The 25,843-nt window shown below is 48.3% G+C and overlaps 1 protein-coding gene and 1 long non-coding RNA gene across 2 annotated transcripts; one reads left to right on the top strand and one right to left on the bottom strand.

Annotated features, from left to right (window-relative positions):
- Positions 1 to 278: 278 nt before the first annotated feature.
- On the top strand, positions 279 to 25,483 carry LOC105704499. Its single transcript, XM_012433775.2, has 6 exons — positions 279 to 625; positions 2,787 to 3,046; positions 22,034 to 22,290; positions 22,645 to 22,708; positions 23,017 to 23,265; positions 23,449 to 25,483. Exons 2-6 carry the CDS (start codon positions 2,825 to 2,827, stop codon positions 23,830 to 23,832), a joined length of 1,176 nt encoding a protein of 391 aa, XP_012289198.1. The 5' UTR covers positions 279 to 625; positions 2,787 to 2,824; the 3' UTR covers positions 23,833 to 25,483.
- LOC105704500 lies at positions 25,254 to 25,717 on the bottom strand. The gene is made up of 3 exons (XR_001104462.1): positions 25,684 to 25,717; positions 25,474 to 25,542; positions 25,254 to 25,394 (listed from the first exon to the last, which is right to left on the bottom strand). It is a non-coding gene; the product is annotated as an uncharacterized LOC105704500 (long non-coding RNA).
- Positions 25,718 to 25,843: the final 126 nt, after the last annotated feature.

Raw genomic sequence — 25,843 nt, 5'->3', positions numbered from 1 at the left:
TACGCTCCGTTGCGAGGCCGTGGGGACTCGGGAATAAGGGATAAGGAAAAGCTACACAACCCAAGATGGCCGCCTCCCCACTCCGCGGGCCGCCCCTCTCGTCGGTCCCTTGGCGAAGACTGCTCAACGTGTGCGCTCGCTCTCTCCTTTTCTCCCCTACCGGTCGCCGCGAGAGGGACGAGGAAGGAGTCGCTTCCCTCCTTCCCCCTCTCCGGCGCTAGGGCCCAGCCCGCAGCGCGCAGCCCGCACGCTGTGCCGGCGCCCGGCTCGCCGCGGAGCGCGGCCCGCAATCAGTCGCAGTGCAACGTTCCGAGCGTGCGGACGTTTATCGCGGTCGATTGCCCCAGCCGACGGGATGTTATCTCCTGTTACGCGTCTCGGGGACCGTATGAGCCACCGATAGCGAACATTAGACGCTGCGAACATGCCCGACTCGCCTCTGCGGGAAGGAGACGAACTCGCGCTCGCCGTCTGAGAGCGTGGGCCAGTCTGCGCCCGACGCGACACCGCGACACTGCGGGGCCCGGTCCCCGTTGTCTCTTTCCGCGTTGACTCGATGCTTGGTGGACGATCGGCGCGCCCTGGGACTACCTGGTGATTCTTTCACGGATTCGTCCCTGCAATCGTAAGTATTTAAGTATTTAAGTATTTAAATATTTAAATATTTAAATATTTAAATATTTAAATATTTAAGTATTTAAGTATTTAAGTATTGTGAAATCGCGATGGTCAATACTCACGAGTCTTTGAGCCCGTTTTGGTGAGGGTCGTTTAGAACAGGGTCCTTTGAGTCTCTTCGTCGGTCCTCGAGTGCAAGACTTCGACTACCTGCTCGACCGTTGGACAGTGCAGGCAATGAGAGGGCACGTGGTGCAGGGGTGGCCCAAGGATGCCGAACCACGCGTTAAGGTGATATGAAAGGGTGAAAATGTTTATAAAACTTTTCTTCAAACCGGGTGCACCGAATCATTTGAAACTTCAGCACGTAACTGTGAAGGGTCCAAGGAAGAACACGATGTTCATGAAATTTTGATTTAAAAGAAAAAAAGAAACGTATGTATTCTTGGTTCTAGTCTGGGCTAAATAATAAAGTTTGTTATTAAAAATTAAATTTCACGAGGATCACGTCCTGAAGTTTCAAATGATTTTGTGCACAGAGTTTGGAGAAAAGTTTTATAAATATCTTGACGTTTTTATATATAGAATGACCCTTTCATCTCAACTTAATGGTTGTCGGGTTGATATCTATGTAAACATCGAAGACCTCTTTTGTGGATACGTGGGATTGCAGTCTGATCTTGATGACGAGCTTCGCGGGAACGCAGACGGGTGTTGTCCGAGACAATGTTTGAACTTGCCTATCTCGATATACGCGGACAATCGTTTAACGACCGCGTAATGTGCTCATGCATGCTGGGCTGAGGGATCGGGGAGGAAACTCACACCGGAGATTCGATACGCGTGGTAGAGCATGTTCGGCGCCGACTATGCGGCGACCACTGTGCCCGGCAGATTTCCCTGCTCAGTGGGCAATAACCTCGGCCCAAAGTGGGAATCCGATTCCCGTTGAGGCGGCACATATCTCCAAAAGTCAGAGTTACCTGGGTCTCGTGGGAGCCCGACGTGAAGGTCGATTTCTACTACCCGGTCGGACCTGGCGCGGAAACGGAGCGTTTCCGGCAATTCTTGAATTTTTGTATTCACTGTTCACACGAAAGTGGCGTTTATGAAACTTTTCCTCGGAATCGGGTGCACCGAATCGTTTGAAATCTTACCACGTGAATGCGGAGGCCACGAGGAAGGTCTTCACGCCCATGTATTTTTGTCCAACTTGTTTACATACATATTCTTTTTTAACTTTGTATGAAAATTAAATTTTATTAGGATCCTGGCCTTCCTTAAAGCCCCCGCTTTCACGTGATTAGATTGCAAACGATTCGGTGTATCCCGTCCGAAGAAAAGTTTAATCAGTTTCATAAACGAGTACCTTTAAATCCCACTTTCATGCCGCCTTAAGGTGAAGTGAAACCCCCTTCAAATCAGTCGATTCGAATACAACACTTTTTTTCAAGGATATTAGACCAAACTGTCCGAAACTTTGACACGTCACTCCTGATCATCTAAAAATTGTCTTGACACATCCAAAATTTGGATTTTTGGAAAAAATTGTTTAACTTAGGCCAGCCCTGAACATACAATTATCGAAGGCTCTGATAGGAGAAATTAAAGGGTCAGGACAATTTTACGACAATTTAGAACACTCTGGTAGTCGATAAACTCGCATTTTATCGGGATAAGGGCAAAATAAGTGTTGTATGCGCTTCTATGCTAAAACGATGGGAATACAAGGTCTCGGAGTGAACATTTAATTGACCTGGAAATCACAGATGGCGCAGGGGGTCCCTCTGCAGTCAATTAGGGCCCTTGAAAGCATGAACTCAGAGGATTTCTGGAGTTTTACTTCGATTTCTTGATATTTATTGTGCGAAAACGACAGGTGGAGTATGCCATTTGGTACAATACCCAATATAATTCGACACGGCTGTCAATATAAAAACGAACGTCGGCAACGTAGGCATTTAGAAAAATCTTTATCGACGTCGATCAAGTTCCTCGACGTGTTTCACTTCACCTTAATGTGTCGTATCCGCGCCGTGTCCAACGGAGGGTACGAGTCGACTTTAACGCGTTGTCGGGGGTCTCAGCGCGGACTGGGAAGCAAGAAGGTGTACTCGATGGGATGCCGAAGTCGTGTATGATTTTAACGCCTTGCCATTTTATTTCAGCACGGACACCTGAAAAGCAAGAAGTCGGATTCGGCAGGATGCTGAAGCACGTGTCGCTCTCGCCATGGCGGGGGCGAGCGGACAGTCTGAGCCTCGCATCGGGCACCGGCTGCGGGGGGCCCGGAGGGTGCGGGGACCCCGGTAGCTGCGGAAGCGGAAGTCCCACTCCAGGAGACACGCCGCCGCCCTCGAGGGCCTCGTCCTGCGCCTCCCTCGCAGCCCTCACCAGCCTCTCGCCAGCGGACGCAAAGTCCCAACAGGTTAGTCCAGAGTATGTCGTCCCTGTCCGGACAGACGTGACAATCGCATCGTGTATGCGGTTCACCTAAATTATCACCGTATCATCTGCAATACAAAGATGCCCTCATATGACAATTTCATCCTCCGTAACTCACTTCCATTCTCAAGCCGTAAAGAACTGATATAACGCGTTACACTTGGGAACGTGGGATATTTGTTTACAAACATAGTTTATATACTTTTTTATAAATTCATATATCGATACGTTTGATTTAGAAGTATAATCCTTGGTTGCTAACCAGTAATGCACTGAGTTATGTCGGACATATTAAATGAGATTTAAAATGTTAATGTGGAGGTATGCGAGTTCGGGGTCGTGCGCTATAGAGGGTTAAATTTGTGCTACATTTCAGCCAAATGTTCTGTTTATCTACGTACGGGTCTGCAGGCGGTATGTCAGACTCATATTGTCATTCAATGACTGCATTCATTCAATTTAATGTCCGATATGAAAGTCAAATTAGACGTCACAATGTGATTTTAATATGAGTGCAGTACGAGGACGCAGAAGAAGCGCATTGCTATGAAGAACACTGTGACTCATGAAGTGGTATGACAAGTAGAAGCATCTCGGATTATGGGCTTATGAACTGATATTCCAGTGCCTGCACATGCGTCGAAAGCAGCGCGGAGTTCCTTTTAACTTTTTTCAACTCGAATAACTTTTTAATTCTTCTAACCATTTCTGATGAAATTTTCGACGAAGCATATTGACGTCATAAGGTTTCTTTTTTTCCCCCATGAAAGTGCGACACCATTATGACATTCTTAAAATGACGTCATTTTGACATCACGCCGTTACGACATTTTTTAGCGACGTATCGGTCATAATCAGAATTTCACGAGAAAGCGAATGTGGTTAAAATTATCGCGCTAGGAGTTAGGTACGGAGTTGGTACCAATTAGCTATCTAGTTAATATGGGGATCAACGTAGGCAACGAGGATGATATATAACTTATCCCTGAACTTTGGACCAGGAGAAATTCAGCGCCCGATCGTAGAAACCTCGTCCTGGGAAGTGTGACGTTCTTAACCATGCAATTACGGTTGATTCAACACTTTCTCGGGACAGGTATGCGGCGGCAACGAGTTGTGACTAATCTCACCCGAACAAGTGCAGTCGGTAATACGGTCGGGCAGAATCCGTTTTGTCCATAAAGGGGGATGAATCAACCGGAATCGGATTTGTCGCGCGGCGGCGAAAACGCGCTTGGCGCGAAACGCAGCCGAGTGTCCCTGGCACGCCCGAGTCTCTTTGTTCGCCGGGGCATCGACTCTCATTGCCTGCGAATCTGGATGGGTTTAGTAGAACTTTCGGAGGGCTAAGTAAAAACGGGAGCGAGAGTAACGTCTGAGGATCCTTAATTGATGGGAACGAGTCGTAGAAGAGTCCCTTGGGTGCGTGGGTCCGCCTCTCTCGAGAGAAAGAGAGGAGCGGTTCTCTGGCGGATCGAAAAAACCGCAAGGGAGCCGAATGCGTCGAGCCGGGAATTGTCGCGCATATTGCGACCAGCTGAAGGCGGAAAAAAGGAGCCGCTGCGGATCGAGGGTCCTCGGGCCCCTCGAGACAGAGAGAGAGACCGCGAAGAATGGGAGCCGGCCGAGAGAACGGAGCAGGATCTCGACAATTATTTCTCTAAAATAATGAGAGGAAGAGAGAGAGGGAGGGAGGGAGAGGGACCGCCTTGAAATGCGTAGATCGCAAACTTTTTCTCAGGCCCGACAGTCGCGGAGAGTTTCACTCTCGGCTCTCGCACGCGCCAATTGGACGGCGGGCCCGCTGCGGTTTCCACGCTGTCGGACCCCGCAGACGACTTCCGCTCGTTTTCCCCGCTTCTAGCCACTCCCTCGTCGACCGACGTGAAAATCGCTACGATTTTCCAAACGAGAACCGCCTTTAAGCCGCAGCTCGGAGTCGAGGGAGACTTGCGATTCCTAACGATGAGCTGTGGTCGCTGACGTTTAATCGATTGCATTGTTTTGCATAATGACTGGATATCTGATGTCCGATAATATACATATTGCGATTATTAGAAGCAGGATTATGGGTCCATGAACTGATATTCTCGTTTTCGGTACGAGAATTGGATTTTGCGTTTTGTCGCGTGCGTTTAAAGCAGCGCGTCGTTCGACGTAATTACCTATACGTTAACATAAAAATTGCTATTGTGTATGTTTGCTACTATATCCATCACTATCAGGAAACTTGATAGGGTTTCGCGCCAAGTACTTGCACACTTGAAAATGTGTTTACTCTGAAACTACACATTGTTACAGTTGCTTTGCACGTGTATACGCCTTTCTTGGTACAATTCAGCGGCGATGACGTGTCTGCAATTTGTCGGAAAACTCTCTGTATGAAATGGGAATTTCAATTAGTGTAGGGATGAGTGGCCCGTTGTAAAGCTTTTCTTATCGTTGAGTACACAGGGTGTTACTCGGAGGGTATCTTTAAGGGCCAGGGAAAAGTATAACTTTTGAGCTCGGTTTCACGATAGGGAACGTTATCCCCTCGTGGCGGTCAAAACACGCCCTCCCACGGGGTACGAATCTTAAGATAAGGGGCACCGATGTTTCCCTTGGCTGTAATCGTGCCGGAGATTACGACGGGGCAGTAAACAATTGCAGATATAACGCGGCGCGAATTCCTCGGCGGCACGGAAAACGTCGTCCGCCGGTATTTATAGTCTCCATTCTAGCCACTCCTGATTAGTACGACGTTTCCGAGATCGTTTCGACTTCCGGCCATTTTAGGCATCGCGCGTTCCATCCGACAAGAAGCTGCCGGAGAAGTTGTAAAAATCCCGGTCGTTCGCGGAATTTACGTCACTCGTATCGAAGGAAAACGCCGGTTCCGGCAATCCGGGAACAAAGTGCCCCTAAGGCGACTCATTTTCGGATACTCACCGATGTAACGCGTAACTTTAAAATCTACAATTTCAAGTCCTTAACTTACACCGGTATCCGCTATGTCGTTGTTACCGAGGAACAAGAAATTGATCGTTAATGCCCACGACAATTGCCACTAGGCTAACAATGCGGTAGGTACGGCATTGCGTTTCTCTCTGTATAACGTACCACTTCTTTGTCAATGTTTCCTTGTTACGTATATTTTCCTCGTGGACGTAGGATATATGGAGCCTGAAAACTCCGCCATTTCCTCGATGTTCTTCAGACGGCAGCGGGAAGAAAAAAGAGGGGCAGAAGACTATCCCTCCTTTTTTTTTTCTCTCTGTATTGCCATTAAATAATCGTTAAATTAGCCGTCGCCATATTCCTTTGTGCATTTTTTTTTTTCACAAGAAAAGAGAGAACAACCTCCCCGTTATCGCTTTTTCGGTTCTGCTATCTTTCTAATCAAACCAGGGTATGGGGTTCATGTATCCTACGGCCATATATATACCATATATTCCTTCTCTTTATTTCACGTCGCCCTGCAATATCGATAACTCCGTCGCCATGGAAATTTCTCGTTTTTTGGTCCTTGGTCATGTTCCCATTAAGCCCGAGTTTTGCTATATTGAATATTTTCTTCGGTCAAGCGTTAGCTAACGCATTTTTTTTTTTTTTCGAGAGAGAGGGAGTATTTCACCTTTCCGACGTCATGTTGGATGTTTATAGTCTTCCGTTCCGAATTTCAAACCCACTGCCGAACTTCTTGGCATTTCCGCTGCGCGATCGGCGCGCCAGTCCCGGCCGGTAGAATCAGGTAGAAGGGAGAGTTCTACTTCAATTTACGTCTATGACGTTGGCCCGCATCCTGACGTGCGTGACCCGAGATCGACGCCATGTTGTTGTCGCGGCTAGCACGGAGGAACGCGTTGCGTCTATACACGAACGCTCACAATTGGCCCGTAATCAGGATACGAGTCGTAATATTCCGGGGGATCGTCCGACTAGATACATCCGGGTGTAGACACGTATAAGGCTGCCTCATCGCTCTCTCTTTCTCATTCGTCCTCCCGGATTTTTTTCTTTTTTTTCGTGGTCACTCGACGCATTGGAGCGTCACGTATGCGTATAATGTGTTTTTGAAAAGTGATAAGTACCAAAGAATTCAGGAGTTTCCATAGAAGTACTGATTTGATAATTACGCTTGATGCTCTAAATCGACTGACAAACCAAGATTAGGGGTAAAAGAGAGAACGCACGTGTCCTGCCCCATATCGCCATAAGATTAAGGGGATGTGAAAGTGGCGTCGAAGAGGTTTTGTTTATAAAACTTTTCTCTCAATTCGATTTACCGAATAGTTTGATACTTTACACCGTGAATAGGGAGACTGTAAGGAAGGTCCTGAAACTCATGAAATTTCCATTCTTTTCAAATTTGTTTATTGGTATTTTAAAAATAGTTTACAAAAAATGAAATTTCGCGAGTTTCAGGACCTACCTTAGGGTCTCCATATTCACGTTTTAAAGTATGAAACGATTTGAGAGACCCAGTACGTAGACAAGTTTTATGAACAATTGAGCTTTCGGATGCCGCTTTCACATCTTAAGAGAGACGGAGGGATGATCCCAACGCCGCTACCGGTTGGCTAACACACTAATTATTGAGCACGGCGGCTCACGTGTCCGTATCCTTTTGGTCTCGGGTGTTAGTTTTGAATTCTTTGCCAGTACTTAACGCCGAAAAGGTTAGCTATGTAAACCGGGCCCATGGATAGTTGGCGGTTCTTGTGGGAGGAGAGATACGACGTTTTTTACGAGTTTATGGTACCACGAGAGATTACGCGTAGCCTTCATGGGCGTAGGATGTTTGGGACTCCCAAATCCCCAACCCTTCTCTTGGTGTTCTTTCGGAGATTGAGAGAAGGAAAGAAGTCAAGCAGAGAAGACGCCTCCTTCTCTTTTGTCGGTAATCAATCATATCTCGCCATGCGCGATTGTTCGCGGAAAAAGAAGGGGGGGAGTGAAAGATCAGCCTCTTTGTCCTCGCTTTCATTTTTAATGCCTTCATTGTCGGATTAGGTTGCGTAGGCTGTATATCCTACGTCTATGGTTGCTTCGCAACCCTTTGAGGGGTGGCTGGAGGGGAGTTCCCGGAGTTTCCTGCGACGAGACGCAATCGGAGCGGCGAGTCGGTACGCAGGTGCGACGCACGTGCAACGATAACGCGCACACCGACATCCGCGTTCGCTCGTAGGACAACAAATCCGGGACAAAAACCCGGAGCCGGAGCCCGGGTAAATCTCGAGGTTCGGAAATAGACGCCGCGAAGGATCTACGAGCACGCGACCCTCCAAAAGTGGCGCTTTTTTGTGCCCAAATGAGCCCTCGCATTCGGGGAATGCGATCATTACGAGGTAAATCGGATGCATAGAAACCGGAAGCGATGTTTGCTATCAAGGCTCGGCTGCGTATGTGACTTGAATAGAGACTCAGGCTTATCCATATCGTGTCCGTGAAATGATCTATCTAACGTCTTCTTGGATTTATATCGGAGCGTTCATACCCTAGTAGCACAAAATATTTGTCTTATATTTTTAATATATTCAACGAATATCGTACATTTTGTTAATATTCAGCAGACATTTTAAATATTTGCAAAACGTTTACTGTAGAATATTATCTCTTCAATATTTATATAATATTAGCTCCATGTGTTTTCATGATATTTTCCTACCAGGTATACAAAACATATCGTTTGATTTTAATACAAGTATTTTTTTAATATTATCCACCGAATACATTATAAACGTTTTAAAAATACTTAAAATCAAAATCACACGTTTTGCTCCCATAATGAAATAGCGGAACGAAAATATTAGAAAAATTTCTCGTGATTTTTCATACCAAATGAAGTGTCCGATAATAGTCGTCAAGTAGGAAATGTATTTTTACTATGTTCATAGGTTAAAAAATATAATTTCTACATATGTTTATAAGTTATTGAAACTAAACGTGTCATTGAGATTTCCAAGAAATATTTCAAATATGTTCGAATGAAATCTACAAAAAATGTTAAAAAATCTGTCGCTTGAGATATTTAGCAGATTACGGAGAAATATTTATTAATTATTCTATGCTACTAGGGTACGTTTCTGAATAAGTATCCGTCCGTCCGTGTCAGTGGTCCGGTAGGGATCCAGAGCGAAATTTTCACGGAACGGACGTCACGGCGCCGGAACGGTATAGCATGTTTCAGTCTCCCTTCGTATCGGGGTATTTCTATATTTCCGTATCCGCGTTGATATAAAATTGATACGGAAATGTATGAATACTCTGATGTAAATCTAAGACGTTTCAGTCAGTTCACGGACGTGACATGTGAGGGCATGCCATGGACATCGTACGGACGCGTTCGAAGCGGCCTTAACACGTAATAAGAACGTCACCGCACTTGTTCGGCCAGATGGAAAAACGACCTAACCTGGAAGCTTTCGCGAAGCTACCGTACCCAGAAAGGCGTAAATACGTCGGTGGATCGTAAATCAACCGTGCCAGATGCTAGGCCACCCAACAAGGTTACGCGGCTTCCGTTTTTCGAAGACCCATTAGCCGGGAATACCGGGAAGAGACAAGCAACCGAAAATTAGTTTTAGAACGGTGATAAAGGCGGGCTGCGTCGACTACGAGTTCGTAGAGCTCCGGGTTAGAGAGGAATGAATGCCACCACTGTGTCGTTTCTACGTCCCTGGAAGATTCGATCTGAATCCTGGCCCTAGGCTCGGGTCAGATCTCGGGTCAAGTCGAGTCGTATCGGCTCGAGCTCCCAATCTGGCCCCGAGGCCGATACGCGATCTCCGATTACGATTCGATCGAAACTCTATAGCTATTAAGTTGAAGTGAAATACGCCAAGGAAGAAGATTTATCTAAATGCCTACGTCGCCGACGTTCGTTTTTATATTGACAGCTGTACCGAATTATATTGGGTATTGTACCAAATGGCATACTCCACCTGTCGTTCTCGTACAATAATTATAAAGAAATCGAAATAAAACTCCAGAGATCCTCTGAATTCATGCTTTCTGGAGAACTAATTGACTGCAGAGTGACCCCCTGCGCTATCTGTAATTTCCAGATCAATGAGATGTTCACTCCGAGACCTCGTATTCCCATCGTTTTAGCATAGAAGCGCATACAACACTTTTTTTGCCTTTATCCCGTTGAAATGCGAGTTTATCGGCTACCAGAGTGTTCTAAATTGTCGTAAAATTGTCCTGACCCTTTCGACTCTCACATCAGAGCCTTCGATAATTGTATATCAATCGAAATATGAGAGCTCGACGCCATTTTGGTTCTGGTCTGGGCTGTGTTAAAAAATTCAAATTTTCAATGTGTCAGGACAATTCTTAGATGATCAGGGGTGACGTGTCAAAGTTTCGGATAGTTTGGTATAATACCCTTAAAATAAGTGTTGTATTCGAATCGACTGATTTGAAGGGTGTTTCACTTCACCTTAATGCGCTATAAACGGTCGAATTCGTGGCAGCGTGCGCTTTCTTCCCGATTTGTTTATACGACATATGGGGAGCCGTAAACGAGGATTCGATGAGCGGGCAAATGTTGCACCTGTGCCGCACCTGTCCTACCCCCTAGAACCCGACGAGGGCTGTTTCCTTCCGATGGGAACTCCGAGAGTTCCCGGCCCATCGGACCGGTGGATCTTCCTCGAGGGTTCCGGAGCATGGTCGAGGTTACCAATGAAGGCTTGGGTTAGGACTTTGGGTCAGGAGGTGTGGAGATGGTGTAGTGTACCCATTTGTTGTTGTGTTTCATCCCGGGTCTGCCTGTGAGGACTCGTCAGTAAGGCTTTCAGGAAGACCCTGCCTTAGACACCGAAAAATTTCTCCTGAGCGGGATTTTCGAAAAAACCCGAGAGAGTACGTGGTATGAGCGTTGTGCGTAATCGCTGAGCTATCGAAAGCCCGCGTAGAAGGTAGAACTTCTGATATATATGCTATGACCACCACAAAGGTAACCGCGATTCGGGATAGGAATCCGCGTTTTCCCTTACGGAAATTATTCCGGGACCTCCGGATAAGTGAGAAGCCTCTGCATCGGCCTGGCTCTCGTTTACGGTCATGACGGAGGGATCCGTGCGGAACGGGCGCGGATTTAGACGAGGACGTGTCGCACCTGCGTCCGGGTTTTCATTCTCGGTTTCTACCCTGTAGACCGCCCCTGGTTTGAGGAAAGTCCAAGAATACCCGGGACCTTCTGGTGTCGCGGCTACTGGTGCACACGTTGCCGACCGGACCCCATTGACACTCGGTCAAGTGAAGTCAAGAGGCCGAGGTCGAGGCTCGCGCCGACTTGGCGCGAGCCTCGATTTTCGACGCGCAATCACCGCCGATCCTCTCCTCTCGCCTCCGGAATACTAAGGGTGGATGCACACGGAACGAAGGATCATTGCGAATCGATTTGCATGGAATTTACTCTGAGAGGAAATGTCGTCGAACCAATGAAATATTTCATTAAACGATACTAAAGAATTATTCTATCAATTCAAAGAATAATTATTTAACTCAAACTGGATGCAACGTTTAATCGGAATTATGACAATTTATTTGAAATCATTATTTTTTTTTTAAATCATACAATTTTCTTTAAAATCATTATTCTTGGGTATAACAAGATATTTCTTTGGTTGTTCTTCGGTGTTTGCATGCTCCCTCATTTGAATAATTCCCTCACATTGGTATGTCATATCAGTAAAGTAATGATAAAAAGATCGATGTAAAAATCCCGTGAATTCATGACTGTTTATATTTTGAAATGATCCGTAAACATTTTGCTCGCGTGCGAACTAAATGCCAACGCAGATATTTTTTTCGTAGACACTGCGGAACTCAATTCGACTGCTGGGATTACAAAATGCTACGATTTATCGGTACGTGTGGAGCAAGCTTTACTCAGCATGCGTGCAGAACGCACGGCGCGCCTTCGGCGCGCGTCACGCGCGTCCGCGTTCCGCGGCGGATCGCGACACCGCGGACTTCCCGCCGGCCTCGCGGATGACCACTCGCGTGGCGTCATCCAGACCGGCGGCGGTAAAAATAGCGATTGGAGGAAAAGTCGGATCGTCGGCTCCTCCCGGGCACCGCTATCGAGGAGGTGCCACCGGCTACTGTTTGCTTATCTGGAATTCACGTAGAAAGCGTGGATACGTAATGAGTAACGGGACAAAAAGGGTCAATGATGGGCTAACCATTAGCGCTACATGCCGCAGTAAGCCTGGTTGAGTAACTGCCGATCCGTTTTGGTCCAACAGCAGCTTGAACCGATGAAGCCTGACTCGTTGATCCTGCAGTCGGATGCTGATAGCGCTCGCCGAGTTTAGACGCATCTTATCGGGCCAGGGATATATACGGCTCTGGAAACTCTTATGATAGGGGGGCGGACAATTTTCATAGACATTCTTCACGACATGTTTAATTATCAGGGTCGCGGTAAGGTCTGTGACGTACAGGCGGAAATCAAGAAACGCGATGGAGCTTCGCACCACATGCATATGTGAACGGCGTATAAGAGCGAAACACTTATTCAGGCGTTATTTGTTTAGCCTGGGAGGTTAGATTGGACGAAAAAAATGTTTTCCTGAATTTTTCATCGAAATAACGGAGGCTTTCATAAGGAACTCTAGATCGCAATTGTTTCGTGTGATCATTTAACTTTGAAGGAATCCCATTGTATGGTTAATACCGAGGTATGCAGTGTTGAACATGTGAGAGTTCGACGTCGTTGATCTCTGTCCCCCTTGCGCTAACAGGCGGAGGATCAGTCAAGGTTGCGTTTGACAGAATCATCTCGTGACTGTAATTTCCGAAGAAAGGTGACAGGACGATAATTGACGGCCTCCTCCGGCGAAAATTGGGTTCCAGGACCCCTTATACCCGCGGAAAAAGAATGCACAGTTATAGCAAGAAATTTAACTTGCAGCAACGAACGCGAAAATGGGCCAGCCGAATTTCGAGGTCCTAATGTAGGAGTCCATCAGCTGCTATCGAGCAATCTGAAATCTACGACTTGTGTGATGTCTCGAAGGTCTAGTGTTCGCTCATTATCGGTCGCGTCGTTCACCCGTTCACGTTCGAGAGTCCTTTCGATCGTCGCCGACCTTCCGGCGAAGGACGGTCGGCGGCATCGCCGCGAGCGCGAATGGTTCGCGCGTTCACGTTAATAATCGCGCGTGTCGCTCGCCGGCGGCCTGGAGGACGGTCGCTCGAATTGGCCGAGTTGTTCTCGTTTAAAACAATCAACGTTAGAAGGAAGGACCAATTAAAGAGACGCGAGCCGGCGCGTCGGGGAGTCGCCGCGACATGTCGCGCCGAGCCGGCCCTGGAGGCCCTAGAGGTGCGCTCTTGCCAACGAAAAAAAAGAAGAAAAAAAGGAAGAAGAAAAATCTCGACCAGAGAAAGACAGGGAAAAGGCGCGAGCTGCGTTGTGTCTCGATACACGCCGCGAAAAAAGAGGGCGAGCAAAATCGCAGCTGTCGAGGGCCAGGATGTACCGAGTCGAGCCAGACCTCCCTCGCGTACACATAAACACGCGCTCGTGGTTACGAGCAGCTGATTCTTCGCGCACATGGCGTCTTACACCGAAAATAGAGCATCGCGAGCAGATATTGCCGTGTAAACGCCTACTTCGTACGTCTGAACTTGTTACGCAAAGAGGAGTTCCGAGAAACCAGTCTACCGGGTCGACTGCGCCCTCGTCCTCCAGAATCCACGGATGGAGATCATCCCTAAAAGGGAAGATCTCTTCGTAAGCGGAAACGGTGGCTCGTATAGGTGCAAAAACACGGTAATCGAGTATTTTAATTTTATTTTTGCCACATCGGGACGCGGGATGCATCGACGCCGAACGTGGATACGTAGAAACTTCCTCAGAATCGGTAATTCAATTTTTTGTAACGACGAATACATGTATTCATAATTGTTACGAAATTGTGAGAAATGAACCCGAGGGGCGGTGAAAATTAGTTGTTCTACACGTAATCATAATGTATCATTTATTACACGTAAATTGTAACTCCGGCTAGATTTCCCTTTTATGAACATACTGGTTATACATGTAATTACTTTTTATTTCTCATTTACAAACATACTAGTCATTGATGAAATCAGAACCGTAATTATATATCATAATTCTATTTTCCATTCTTACGACGTTGTTCACGTTTTACACGTTTTCCGTCGCTCTTATTCCGTGGAAGTCGAGATCAGTCGAATTTTGTTTTTTGCAATCAAATCGATGTATCGTAATTCATTTCTCTGTCCCGTGTTGCATCGTCACGAAGGCGCGATAATTTCATAATTAGAGGATCCCTTCTGAAGGTGATATGAAAGTGACATCGAAGAGGTTTTGTTTATAAAACTTTTCTCTCAATTTGGTTTACCGAATAGTTTGATACTTTACACCGTGAATAGGGAAACTATATGGAAGGTCCTGAAGCTCATGAAATTTCAATTCTTTTCAAATTTCTTTATTAGTATTTTAAAAATAGTTTATAAAAAATGAAATTTCCGGAGTTTCAGGACCAACCTTTGGGTCTCCATATTCACGCTTTAAAGTATGAAACGATTTGAGAGACCCAGTTCGTAGAAAAGTTTTATGAACGATTGAGCTTTCGGATGCCACTTTCACATCCCCTTAAGGTACGATCAATTCCTTGGGGTACGATTAATCGAAACTACAAAGTTTCTGACCTGCACGCAGGTTTACTGGTGCGTGATCCGGAAGGTCCGGACAGATCCGGGTCGACCGGAAGTCGGAGCTCGAAAAGGAACGGATTATCGTCAGTAGTCGGTGACGCTCCATTGTCCGCTTGAGAACCCTTCCGGGCGTGCTTGAAAAAACATTCGACGGTACACAGCTCGTCAGTAAAACTGTCTACAACCCTAACGGTGGATCGCAGAGACGCGTCGATGGAAAAACATCCACCGCCTTTGGAGTTAGGGTCATTAAACGCACCTCCCTTTCTTCTAGTCCTGCGAAGCTTCGCGGGTAAACATAATTTTTTAGGGGAAATTATCTCGTTCTTGGAGTAAGGATGGGACACTTATAGAAACGGAGAGGACACTTCTATACGTGTACATGTTGAGATGTCTCCTCGGTTTTTATAAGCTCTATTAAGCTTTCTCGGAGTCAAACTCCTTGACAACCATGAAATTTCATTTTCTTCATTTCTATGTAAACATTTTTAATTCTGTATTATATGTATATAAAAGAAAAGAAAAAAAATAACGAAATTTCACGGATGTTCAGGATTTACCTTAAGGCCTCCGCGTTTAAATGATACAAATTTCAAAAGATTCGGTATGTACAGTTCGGATAAAAGTTCCATAAACGGTTAACTCGGTAGATGCGAATTGCGTATTAGTTTAACCCTTTTAGTGCCGGTCGAAGTCGTTAGGACTTGTGAAACGACGATATATCGTTGTTCGGTACTAAGGGGGTTAAATTTTGACTTTAACACGACATTGATAGAACGTTTTCAGGGGAGTATTAATTTTTCTCGTTTGTACCCTCGAGTCATCCCATCTTCCCCTTCACTGAATCTTTCCGAGCCTTAGGGCACGAGTGCAGGTACGCATGGTTTAAAGCACGTGGGGAAAGGTACGCCGCGACATCTGGAGGCAGGAATCGGTATCTCCGGGATAGAAGCCACGGAGGCGGCGCGGCCGGAAGCTCGTAGGAGGGCGCTCGTCGAGAGGGAAACTCACTCCGTGAGCCCAGCTGTCGTTTCCTACGGGCGGAGGGCACGCGCCGCTAAGTGTTCTCTTCCTTTCGGCTGCTCGCCCGGGCTCGCCTCGTCGCGCCCTCTCGATCGCTCGCAGGAAGCCGAGGCGCGGGCCCGGTCGTTTATCGTCGCGTCGTATTCCACGGGAGACGGAGAGGAGAAAAGGTACTGCGAGAAAGAGGAAGAGAGATGAAAGGACGTCCCGATAGCCCCCTCTCTGGGGGGGCGCAGGGGTCAGAGGGGGATCTCGGCGCGCGCCGTGCATGTAGATCAGGGCTTCGGGAAACCCGGTCTATTGTCACGGAGTGCCGAATCCGCGCGGGTAGTTTTGGGACGAAGGGGTCGGTTACTTTCAAAGGAGACTTTTGAAGGAAACCCGCTCCAGGGATGCGACAAGCCGAATACTTGTCCTCGTTAAGGTGGTACGAAAGGCTCGTTCTATATATCAATCTGTGAAAACATTTGTAAAACTTTTCACCAACTGAGCGAGTGGAATGATTTGAAACTTCGGCACGTGATTAGAAAGGCCCTAAGGAAGAACGCGAGGTTCGTGAAACGGTCAGGTCCTTGGCTCCTGGCCTTACGCGTTACACGCGTTCCGCGCCTATCGGAAGCTAGCATAGGCAGTCGATAAAGTATTCGACTCGTCGCATCGCTGGTCCTCCTGCAAGAGGGACGTGGATACATCCGAACGAGAGAGGCGCGACTCGGCGAGAAATGGGAATTTTTCGGGGAGAGGGAAAGTGGGACTAGCCTTGGCGTGGATTGCCCACACGGTGTCGCGTCGCCTACGAGGGGAGAGGAAATGAAAGGAAAGAGGCACGCCGAGGAAGGCCGCGGACACGAGGGAGGGCCTCGTCCACCTACGGGGCACCTTGTGAGGTAACTCGCGTGCCGCGGGCTTTCCCGGGCACGAGTCTGTTGCGACGTCGTCGACCTGCCCATTGCCAGGTGGATTCCGCGTCCCACTGGAACCTTCTTAACCCTTTAACTACGAAACGCCTCTAAAGTGGCTTCCGCCTGACCAACGTTTTTTTCTTTTTTTATGAAGCGTCCCTAGTGGCCACCTTTATTCCCATGCATTCTTAGCGACAAATGAATACCGTACTCATATAAAATATTAGCAACTCGCGAGTCGCAGGCTTTCCTAAGTATGACTTTCCTGCGTGTCGTCGACCTGCCTATTGCCAAGTGGATTCCGCGTCCCACGACTCCGGACCTCTCTAAGTTCCTCGAAGAAGCGGAAGAAGGTTCGAGAGGAGGAAGGTAACGAAGTGCCCACTCGATGTCCGAGGAGGGGCGGGAAGAGGACGACGAGGAAGGCCGCAGGACACGACGCAGGAGGGCCGACACCATATGGCTCGCATCCTGCCCCGAGAGGCGTCGTGCCACGGGCACGCAGGAAGGGCCGAAGCCAGCGTCGCGGCGCCTCGGCACGCGTCGAACCGCCGGAAGGACCCGTTGATGTAGAATGCATGGAGGCCAACCATGATCATATTCATATCGAGGAAGCGAAAGGGAAAGCGCGAACAGAAGGGTTCTCTCTTTTTTCTCCCCCTAGACAGTCGATAGGCGGTCGCCATATTGCGCCGCAACCCAAACGTTTCGCATAGAAAAAGAGAGAAAGGGCGAAAATACAGCCCCTCTATTTCCTCCTTTATGGTTCTGCTATTTTCGTGGGTAGATCGGTGTTATATGTCCATTATCCTCCATCCATGGAGCTCATGCGCCTCGGGTGTGAACTTTAGACACGTGCAGCCTGCAAACCCTCTCTTGAAATTCTTGCGAAGGCGGCGAAGATAAAGAAAGACCAAACCTCCCTGTATTCTTTCTCTCTTTCTCCTCCTTTCTCTTGCTATTAGATAGACCATCGTCCCGTCGCGGTGCGTAGCTGTTTTATGCAGCAGCAGGGAGAGTCCAGAGGGAGAGAGAACAGAGGATTCTTCCCCTCTTTTCCTCTCTTTCTCGGTATTTCTCTCAATTTCGCTTTACAGTCAGATCGCGGTGCGGGGAACATATAGCCTACGTTTATGGAAGAATCGCGCTATAGACGCAGGAAAGTTGCGCGGATCCGTGCGAATCGTGCCGTGCGACGCGCGACTCGGCGAGAGGACCGAGAGGCGAAGCAGCGAACAAAGAGCTCTCTCTCTCTCTCTCCCCCTCCCTCTTTCTCTCTTTTTCTCTCTCCCTCCGTCCGATTTGGAGAACCGAAACGCTCGCGCGAGTCCGCCGACGCATCTCGCTTTCCCAGAGGTCTCTCTGAATGCTGTGCCGGGAACCGGCTGACTTTCGCACGCGGTTACGCGGACCGGAGAAGTCTCGTCTTTTGACGCGATTTTATCGAAGCATGGGTATGGTAGGGATTGGAAAGCGAGGGACTAGCACCAAAATGGAAGGAAGCGACGACAACGAGGGCTTCGCGTACCCATCTCGAGTCGATGAAGAGCGTGATCGCGACCGGACGTTGCCGGCCGCAAGGGCTTTCGCCGGTGAATGACTTCGCCCGAAACGTTTGAATGCTTGAATGAAACGGGAAATGCCGACGTAAATGATATCTCGCAGATGCTGCCCTCGGGAACGCTCGCATTCTGCTAAATTTCACGCGATGCGGTATAAGGGAAGGGTTATTCGAGGCAACTCAAAGGGAAGAATGAGGCGTTCACGCAATCGTTCCGTACAACTCCGTCGTCCTGGATTTATGCTTTATAGCCACTATAGTGGGTGACTTTTCAGAGATATTATATTTAACGGAATGTCCCTGTCGTGGATGGCTTCTTTATCACGCGTTCAATTATGATGCGAATGTCGTCGATTCGTCATCCGTGACAGAGCTGTCCGGACAGGCGGCTCTTCATCTCGGCCACATCCACCGCAGGAGGCGGACTCGGGAATTAGAGAAATTAGATGCGGTCTACAGCGTGATCTGTCCTCATAGACGGAAGTGAGGAACTAATTTAGCGCTTGTGCATTACTCATTACATGCATTACAGTTCGCTCACCGACTGGTACGTCACGATCGTCCGACCACGCGTAACATACGACTGCGTATAACCCAACTCGTTAGCCATTTTAACTGCAAATCTTCGAGTAACATTAGATGATCTTTCTCTTCAGTAATATTATTTATGAATATTATTCGATTTAAACGTCTTCCGGAAAATGTCGTAATACTTCTGTTATTACGGAGTGGTCGGTGGAAATATTATTTCCAAGTAAAGCCGTACACCGAAGACATACAAGAAGCACGCAGCATTTATCCCACCACAAAGCAATTCATTCAACAAATGACTGTTTTATAAGCGGAGGTATACTCAAATATTAGGTTGAGGAATAAGTTATCGCCGTTTTTAACGTAACGTGATGCAATTAAAACAGCGGGGAGATATTCCTAATAGACAGTTGCACTAAATATTTAAGTATCTGCCGTGTACCTACGGTATGCGGCTTTACTAGCAGTAAGTGTGCGGCTGATTGTGATAGTTGCCTAAGTCATTTATATCGTATTTTACACGTATGTAACACGAACTATGGGAGAAATCCATTTTCTCTAGATTTTCTTCTTAGCCCACTGTCACAATTACCGGTACTTATTGCCTGTAATAAATTCGTGGCGAGCGACTGTAGTCACCCATAGTATATGAATGGTGTTTTTTTTCGGCCATAGTTACCCATAATAGCTAAACGAGCGTTGAGATCTGTTCTTTGATCCACAATTTCGGATGTGGAACAACGGAAACTCGTTGGGCGCAATCGATGCCCACGCGACAAGTTAAACGGGTGTCTTTTGCAGTGACCGATCGGTGTCGGTTCGCCGGTTATCGATCGATTGCGCCACTCTTGCTTTGGCTGATAGATTTCACAGTTGCCACAGTGTCGGTTAATCCGATCCGGCCCTATTTGGGACTCTTGGGCGCAGACCAAACATTCCCGCTTGTCGTGGGCTGGTTGCACCAAACTCGACGCGAGTTGTCATCGACGATGAGAATGTCGCGTCGCAAGCAGACGCGTCGGTTTAGAGTTTATTCGACGAACAATAATAACGTCGGCTAAAGACAACGGCGAGGATATACGACACGCGGCGCTGCCGACAAACCCGATAGTGCTTCGACAAAACTGCTGATGGCGGCTACGCCGGGTCGGATGGCTCCCAAGGGACGAACAGGAGTGACGGCAATCCTTCCAGGTCGTACACGAACAGGGTTCATGACGTTTCGTCCTCGTCGTTTTTCGATATTCAATATCCACGCTGATACGTTAAGACGTATGATCGTATGATCGTACGTGTGCGGTAATATCGAAATCTATAGATAGTAACGAGCAAAGTTGGTCTTGATCTTACAGTCTTGCAGAAAATTTCTTTTGCACCCGCAAGGTCGAGTCTTGCAAATACGGCCACCATACATTGGCAGCACATTATCCATAAGAAAGGCATTCATGTCCGCCAGTGTACAGACGGTGAGCATAACCGCTGGGCTATCGAAGGCCCGGGAAGAAGTAGATACTTCCGATATATATGTGTTATAACCGCCATAGTACCTCTTCGTCAGTGACAGCGATGTGGTGTACAATGGCGGGCATGAATGCCTCCTCTGCAGATACGGCATCGCCTGTGCAGGATGGGAGGGCATTTATGTCTCCCAGTCTACGCTAGCGGTTGAAGTGTGAGCACTTTTCTTCATCACTTCTTCACGCGAGGACGCTTATTAACGAAGAAAAATATCAATTAATTCCTACTCTTCTGGTATCAAAATATTATTCTAAAGTTTATTACCCGTTTAGCTGAAATTATAAAAAAAATTACGAAGTGGGCCCGGCTGATGCCAAGGTTCAACATAATTCAACATAATACAATTTTTTACATTTAGCCTAAACCTAACTTCTGGGTAATAAAAACGGTTCGTTACAAAAATCATTATAACGTGATATGATGTATAATATAAACAGTGGCCGGGAATGCTTAATATAAACGTCTCGCTTCACCTGAACGCGGCTCGGATTCTGCTCGTATTCTATTCGACCTATCTTTCCAAGGAGTCCTTTGTCCGCCAACATGTGTCGGTCGCGATTTTGGCGCCGGCAGAGTTGGAGCTGGACAGGTGCCGATATAGGACTCGATGCCTTGGTGAAAATTGCCGCGTTATCGCGACAGTCGTTATCACTGGAGTCGTGGCCGTCGAATGTAACCGGGGACCTTTGGTTACAAGACTGCCGGGATTTGGAGAAAGATATGAATGCCTCATACCCACCCAAAACGTTGAGTTCGGTATCTAGGGACTATACGTGGCCGATATCGACGTCCCCTTATCGGGGGACCGACATTCTGCCGGCCGATTCCTGCGGTTTTACCCTTTTTCCGCCATTACGCTCCACCGGAAGCTGGCGAGGGTAAGGACCTGCGGGAACAGAAGCGGCGAGATCTACGGGTCGCAGTCTACGCATCTAAGAAACGCTCTCGAGTTTTGTCTTTTGCTTCATCTCGCGTTCTTCTATCCGCTTTCAGTGGCGGCGGCTCGAAGGAAACGGGGAGATCGATCGGCGGAAAAGAATCGCAAAGAAAACGCCACGTTTGGTCGCGGGGTTCTTCTGGGAGCGCTGAACTCCCTGATCTCTGTACTGGATATCTATTACCCCATAAGGTGGCGTGGCGATTATAACTGACTACGGTATATCGAATTATCGATTGATACGGATCATGAGTCATCTCACGGTCTCAATAAATTCTCGCATGTCCGTACATTAGCAGTAATTTTCTCCGCCACGTATTCCTATTTAATTCGATCGAAAATCTCGGAATCTCGAAATCAACTGACATGTCTTTTAGCAGCGCGGCTCACGTTCATCATTACATGTGTGTCTCCGAATTTGTACAAAACTCCGTTTAGAGCGAATAGGAATCACCTGTTCGGTTATTATAGAGATCAGGGTTTGGTCCCCATCGACGACGTCAATACCGCATCCATGTCAGAAGAGACGCTTCTATCTTGGGACACCTTCCGATATCCTTCTTCCCAGTTTGGCTGACAGTATTTCATTCTTCCTGAAGAAGACCGCAGGGTCAAATTTTTTCCGACCACCTCTTGGAACGGTCCTTACTTGGTTTCGCGGTCGAACGTCTATTACACGCGTCAGACTCTAACTTAGAAATGTCGAATTGGTTAATGCACATCACGAAGGTGAATCTTGGTGGGCCGTTCGCGTAAATATGTCCACCCACGCAGGACTCCGAAATTACGATCCTCTTTCTTTTTCCTCCGCAGACGACGATCAAGGTCTACGCGAACTGCCTGCGGCCCGACATCGAGTACAAGACCCTGAGCATCACCTACGCGACGACGTGTCGCGAGATCGTCCGCAACCTCCTCAACAAATATCGCATGAGGCATCGAGATCCGAAGCTCTTCTACATGACAATGGAGGTGACGGTCAGGAGAGCCAACGTCCGCACGATTTTGCCCCTCGACGAGGACGCGAGACCTGCGGTGCTTCAATCTTGCCACCCTCGTGGGGACTCCAGGTTGGTTTCCACATAGTTAAGCTACCTTTTCATTTGCTGCCACGCATCTCTGTAGATATTAAATCGACAAAAACAAAAGGTAATAAATGAGCACAATATACAAGTCTTTATGGCGTAAGTATGTTTTCCGAATTTTTTTTTTCTGCTAAAAAGTTGGTCTAACTAGTTGCAAGAGCTGTATTCCGCGGTATACCGATTTCGCAGGAAAATCAGGCCCAATTGAAACATGTTTTGCTCCATGCTGCAAGTGAGGGGGTAGCATTAGTATCTCTATTTTCCGATTGCGTGGATTCTTTTTTAAGAACTATTATTTAGGATTCTTAAGGTGGACTACAGATTTGCATATTCTTGCAGGTTCTCGCTGCAGACGCGACGCGGAGGCCTCGTCAAGATCTACGACAGCGCTCTGATGTCAGGGGTGAGTAAAGAGGAGACTGGGCTTGAGAATGCACGGGAGTCCGCGATTCGGCGAATCCTCGGGTTTTCGGTGTCACCGGGACATCCGATCGAATCGTAGATTCGAGTTCTGGAAATCCTCCAAGAGCTGGTCCCGCGCCGCCTTAATGCGTTCCAGCTCCGCTTAGCGGTAGTATTTTTAGGACTCGCTCGTGCCCGGGATGACAATGCGCACCGGTGAAGCTACCACGGCGAACGTGCCTCCGAAGTATCTTAGATCCAGATATCGCGGTTTATCTCCGAGTACACGGAGTTCCTTTCGCTTTCCAGTCTAAGTACAAGAGCCTCCTGATTTCGGAGCGGACCACCGTGGACGAGCTGATTCAGATGCTTCTGAGCTGCTACGGCTCCACGGAGAGGGTGGAACGGTTCTCCCTCTACGAGGTCTGCGAAGCCGAGGAGTACCAGAGAAAGCTGCACCCCGACGACTCGCCTCTGAGAGTTACCCAGAGGTGGACCGACTCGGATCACCACCTGCGGATCAGGCGCAACCCTGATTACGTCCCCCACGTGAGAAAGGTGGGCACGGTGCACCTACTCTACAGCTGACGCCTTGACCGTAGATAGCCCCTAGAGGTGTGAGGCATTTTTCCGGGGGAAGCTTACTCGAGGCTCGAGTTTCGCATTTTAAATGGCGTTTTGCTTTTTGCGAGCTTGCCTCCTCGGGGAAGTAGGATTTTAAAGGCGACTTCTTGACCGCAGAGCACGTGGACCTCGGACTCGGCCGTGGCGATGGCCATGTCGAGGCTGCACCTGCGGACCGCGACGCAACTCCGCGCCAACTCGGATGACCACGACCGCAACGACGAGGATGCCCTTTCGCCCCACCAGCAGCATCGGCGCCACCACAGCCACCAGTACAACAACAGGTCCGTGGCAAGAGACGACAACAACAACAACGACAACGACCCGAAGAGCGACCACGACGCCGACCGGAGGAAGGAGGCCCTGTCCAGGATGCAGACCGCGAGGCCGCCGACGAGCGTCGCTCAATTTTCCCGAGGAGTTCCTTCCTCCCCGATCACGGCGAGTCACCTGTCCAAGTCGTCGCCCTACTCCACCTACGAGAACTACTTCTTTATCTGAAGAAACCCGGGCGAAAGCGACGGTCGCCGGCTGTCCTTTCCGTGGAAACGATAATCCCAACTTTGATGCGTCAGGGCGAAGCTCTGCTTGTCCGAGCGAGCATCCCCCACTCCGGCGACCGGGCCATGCGACTCCGCGCGGTGGGGAGAGAAGCAATGGAGAGCCGAGCTCCATTATCCGGGAACGAAGATGCCAGGTTAACCTGCGCGTAGGAATGTAAGAAAAAGTCGGCAACGGAGGAAACTATACCAAAGGTAGGCGCAAGGACTTCGCAGTGGTCCGTGTAAATAGCGCCGAAGAGACAGAGGTGACGGACGCGAGGTCCGTTGGACGGTTCTAATGCGCCTATAAAAGGATCGCTTTGTGACGCGCACGGAGCCCCCGGGACCCGTTCGATAGGGAGCTTTCTATGCGTCCTTTGTGCTCGCGCTCGCATAAGTACACGCACGCATACACGAGACAAGTTATTTATTATTGCACGCGTCGCTAGTTAAGCGCCAGATCGTACGTAAGGAGTAGAAATCGCCTTGACCTTCTGCCTGTTACCGACGACGTTGGACGAATCTCGAAGAACGGTTCCTTCGAGGCTTCGGGGATCCAAAACGTGAGAAGCTGGGAGTTTAATCGGGGTATCGCGGTCAAATCCGACCAATTAACGTGTCTTAGTTTAATTAACTGACTAATCTAATCGCATTTCCTCTCCCCGTGGAACCGTTCTTCAACGCGCGTCCGATTTCCCTCGCAGCTTCTTCCCCGTTCTATCCAGAGTTGCCAATTATAATGTAATTAAGGTATTCCACTACAATGTCTCGCATGCGGAGAGCGGACCGTAAAAGCCAATAATGGTAGGCCGTAGCCATTAAAGTATTATAGTACGGAATCTGGGGCGGAAGTCGTGTCGCGCGGTGATGTGGTCGATGACGAAGAGCGCATCGGTGGTACCTCCAGGGTCTACATCCCTCTTAGGTCGTTTCCGAATGCGACCAACGATTCGGACGAGGGTTGTTTAACTCCTGTAATGCGACTCGGTCGTTTGCACGAGCGATTTCAGCGTTCGGTTTCAAGTATTAGGTCACCGACGACTGCCAACCTCACCCAGCGAGGAGGATTACGAGACACGAAGACGTTTCTTCGACGATGCGCGTGGAGTGGCGGATTTCGCGTATAAGGGGAGCTGCACCGTGTCGTAGGTTGTCACCTATATTTCTGTAAAGTCGTGTACAGTATCGTTACGTCGGGTCGGTTGGCAACTCTGGGCTCGCCGCGAACAGTGCCGAATGGATTACGGGGTGAAATTCCGTGAAATTCCGTGAAATTCGTTCCGTCTCGGTTGAAGGCCTGTGAAGAATTCCCCGCCGATTTCGGTGTCGGGTCTGAAGGTTGAGTACGAAGAGAGGGGTCGCTCCTCGCGCCTTGAGCGTTGTACCAAAGAGATGGCAATTCGCGACATGCACGTCGGAAGGTGAGGCCCCCTCGATGCGTGGGCGGTGGAGGTCAGCTTTTCAAGGCCGGTCCACTTGACGACGGAGATGATGAGCGATGCGTCGAATTCCAGCTGGTACCTAAGATAAGCGTGTAAATAGTGGTCGTATCATTTGTTTGTACTTTGTACTTGCCGAGGAGGCGAAATAAACGTTGTACCTTGGCTCGACGCGCATTGTTTCACCTAACGAGAGGCGTCCTTAATGGCATATCGTTAGCTGAGTGAACCTGGAATCCAGTCTGAGTCACAAAAACAATCAACAGGCTTATTGGAATGTTGCTGTGATGTAGAAATTTGTGCCATTTTATTTTTCTAACAAACACCAGAGCTGTTAAAAAAAGAATAAATTCCGTAAATGACCATTTTACCGTTTCCGAGGTTCTGGGAGGCTCTGAATTTTCCTACCGCCGGAGAAGCCATTATAGCAGAGATGAGTTGGGAGATTGCTCACGGACAGGATTGTGCGATCGCATCCTGTGCTGCCCTCTGGTTTTGTACGTTAGCTTTCACCGTTTTTTGCCCCCAAAG

The sequence above is a fragment of the Orussus abietinus genome, unplaced genomic scaffold (assembly GCF_000612105.2).
Source record: "Orussus abietinus isolate OABI.00-Male unplaced genomic scaffold, Oabi_2.0 scaffold6, whole genome shotgun sequence".
In the NCBI taxonomy this organism is placed as follows: Eukaryota; Metazoa; Arthropoda; class Insecta; order Hymenoptera; family Orussidae; genus Orussus; species Orussus abietinus.
This window is presented reverse-complemented; position numbering and strand designations above follow the sequence as displayed.

Excerpts from the sequence above, each read along its gene's own strand:
- LOC105704499 (XM_012433775.2), top strand. The coding sequence starts at position 2,825 with ATGCTGAAGCACGTGTCGCTCTCGCCATGGCGGGGGCGAGCGGACAGT. Across the intron at positions 22,709-23,016 it reads ACAGCGCTCTGATGTCAGGG|TCTAAGTACAAGAGCCTCCT; the intron begins GTGAGTAAAGAG and ends TTCGCTTTCCAG. Across the intron at positions 23,266-23,448 it reads ACGTCCCCCACGTGAGAAAG|AGCACGTGGACCTCGGACTC; the intron begins GTGGGCACGGTG and ends TCTTGACCGCAG.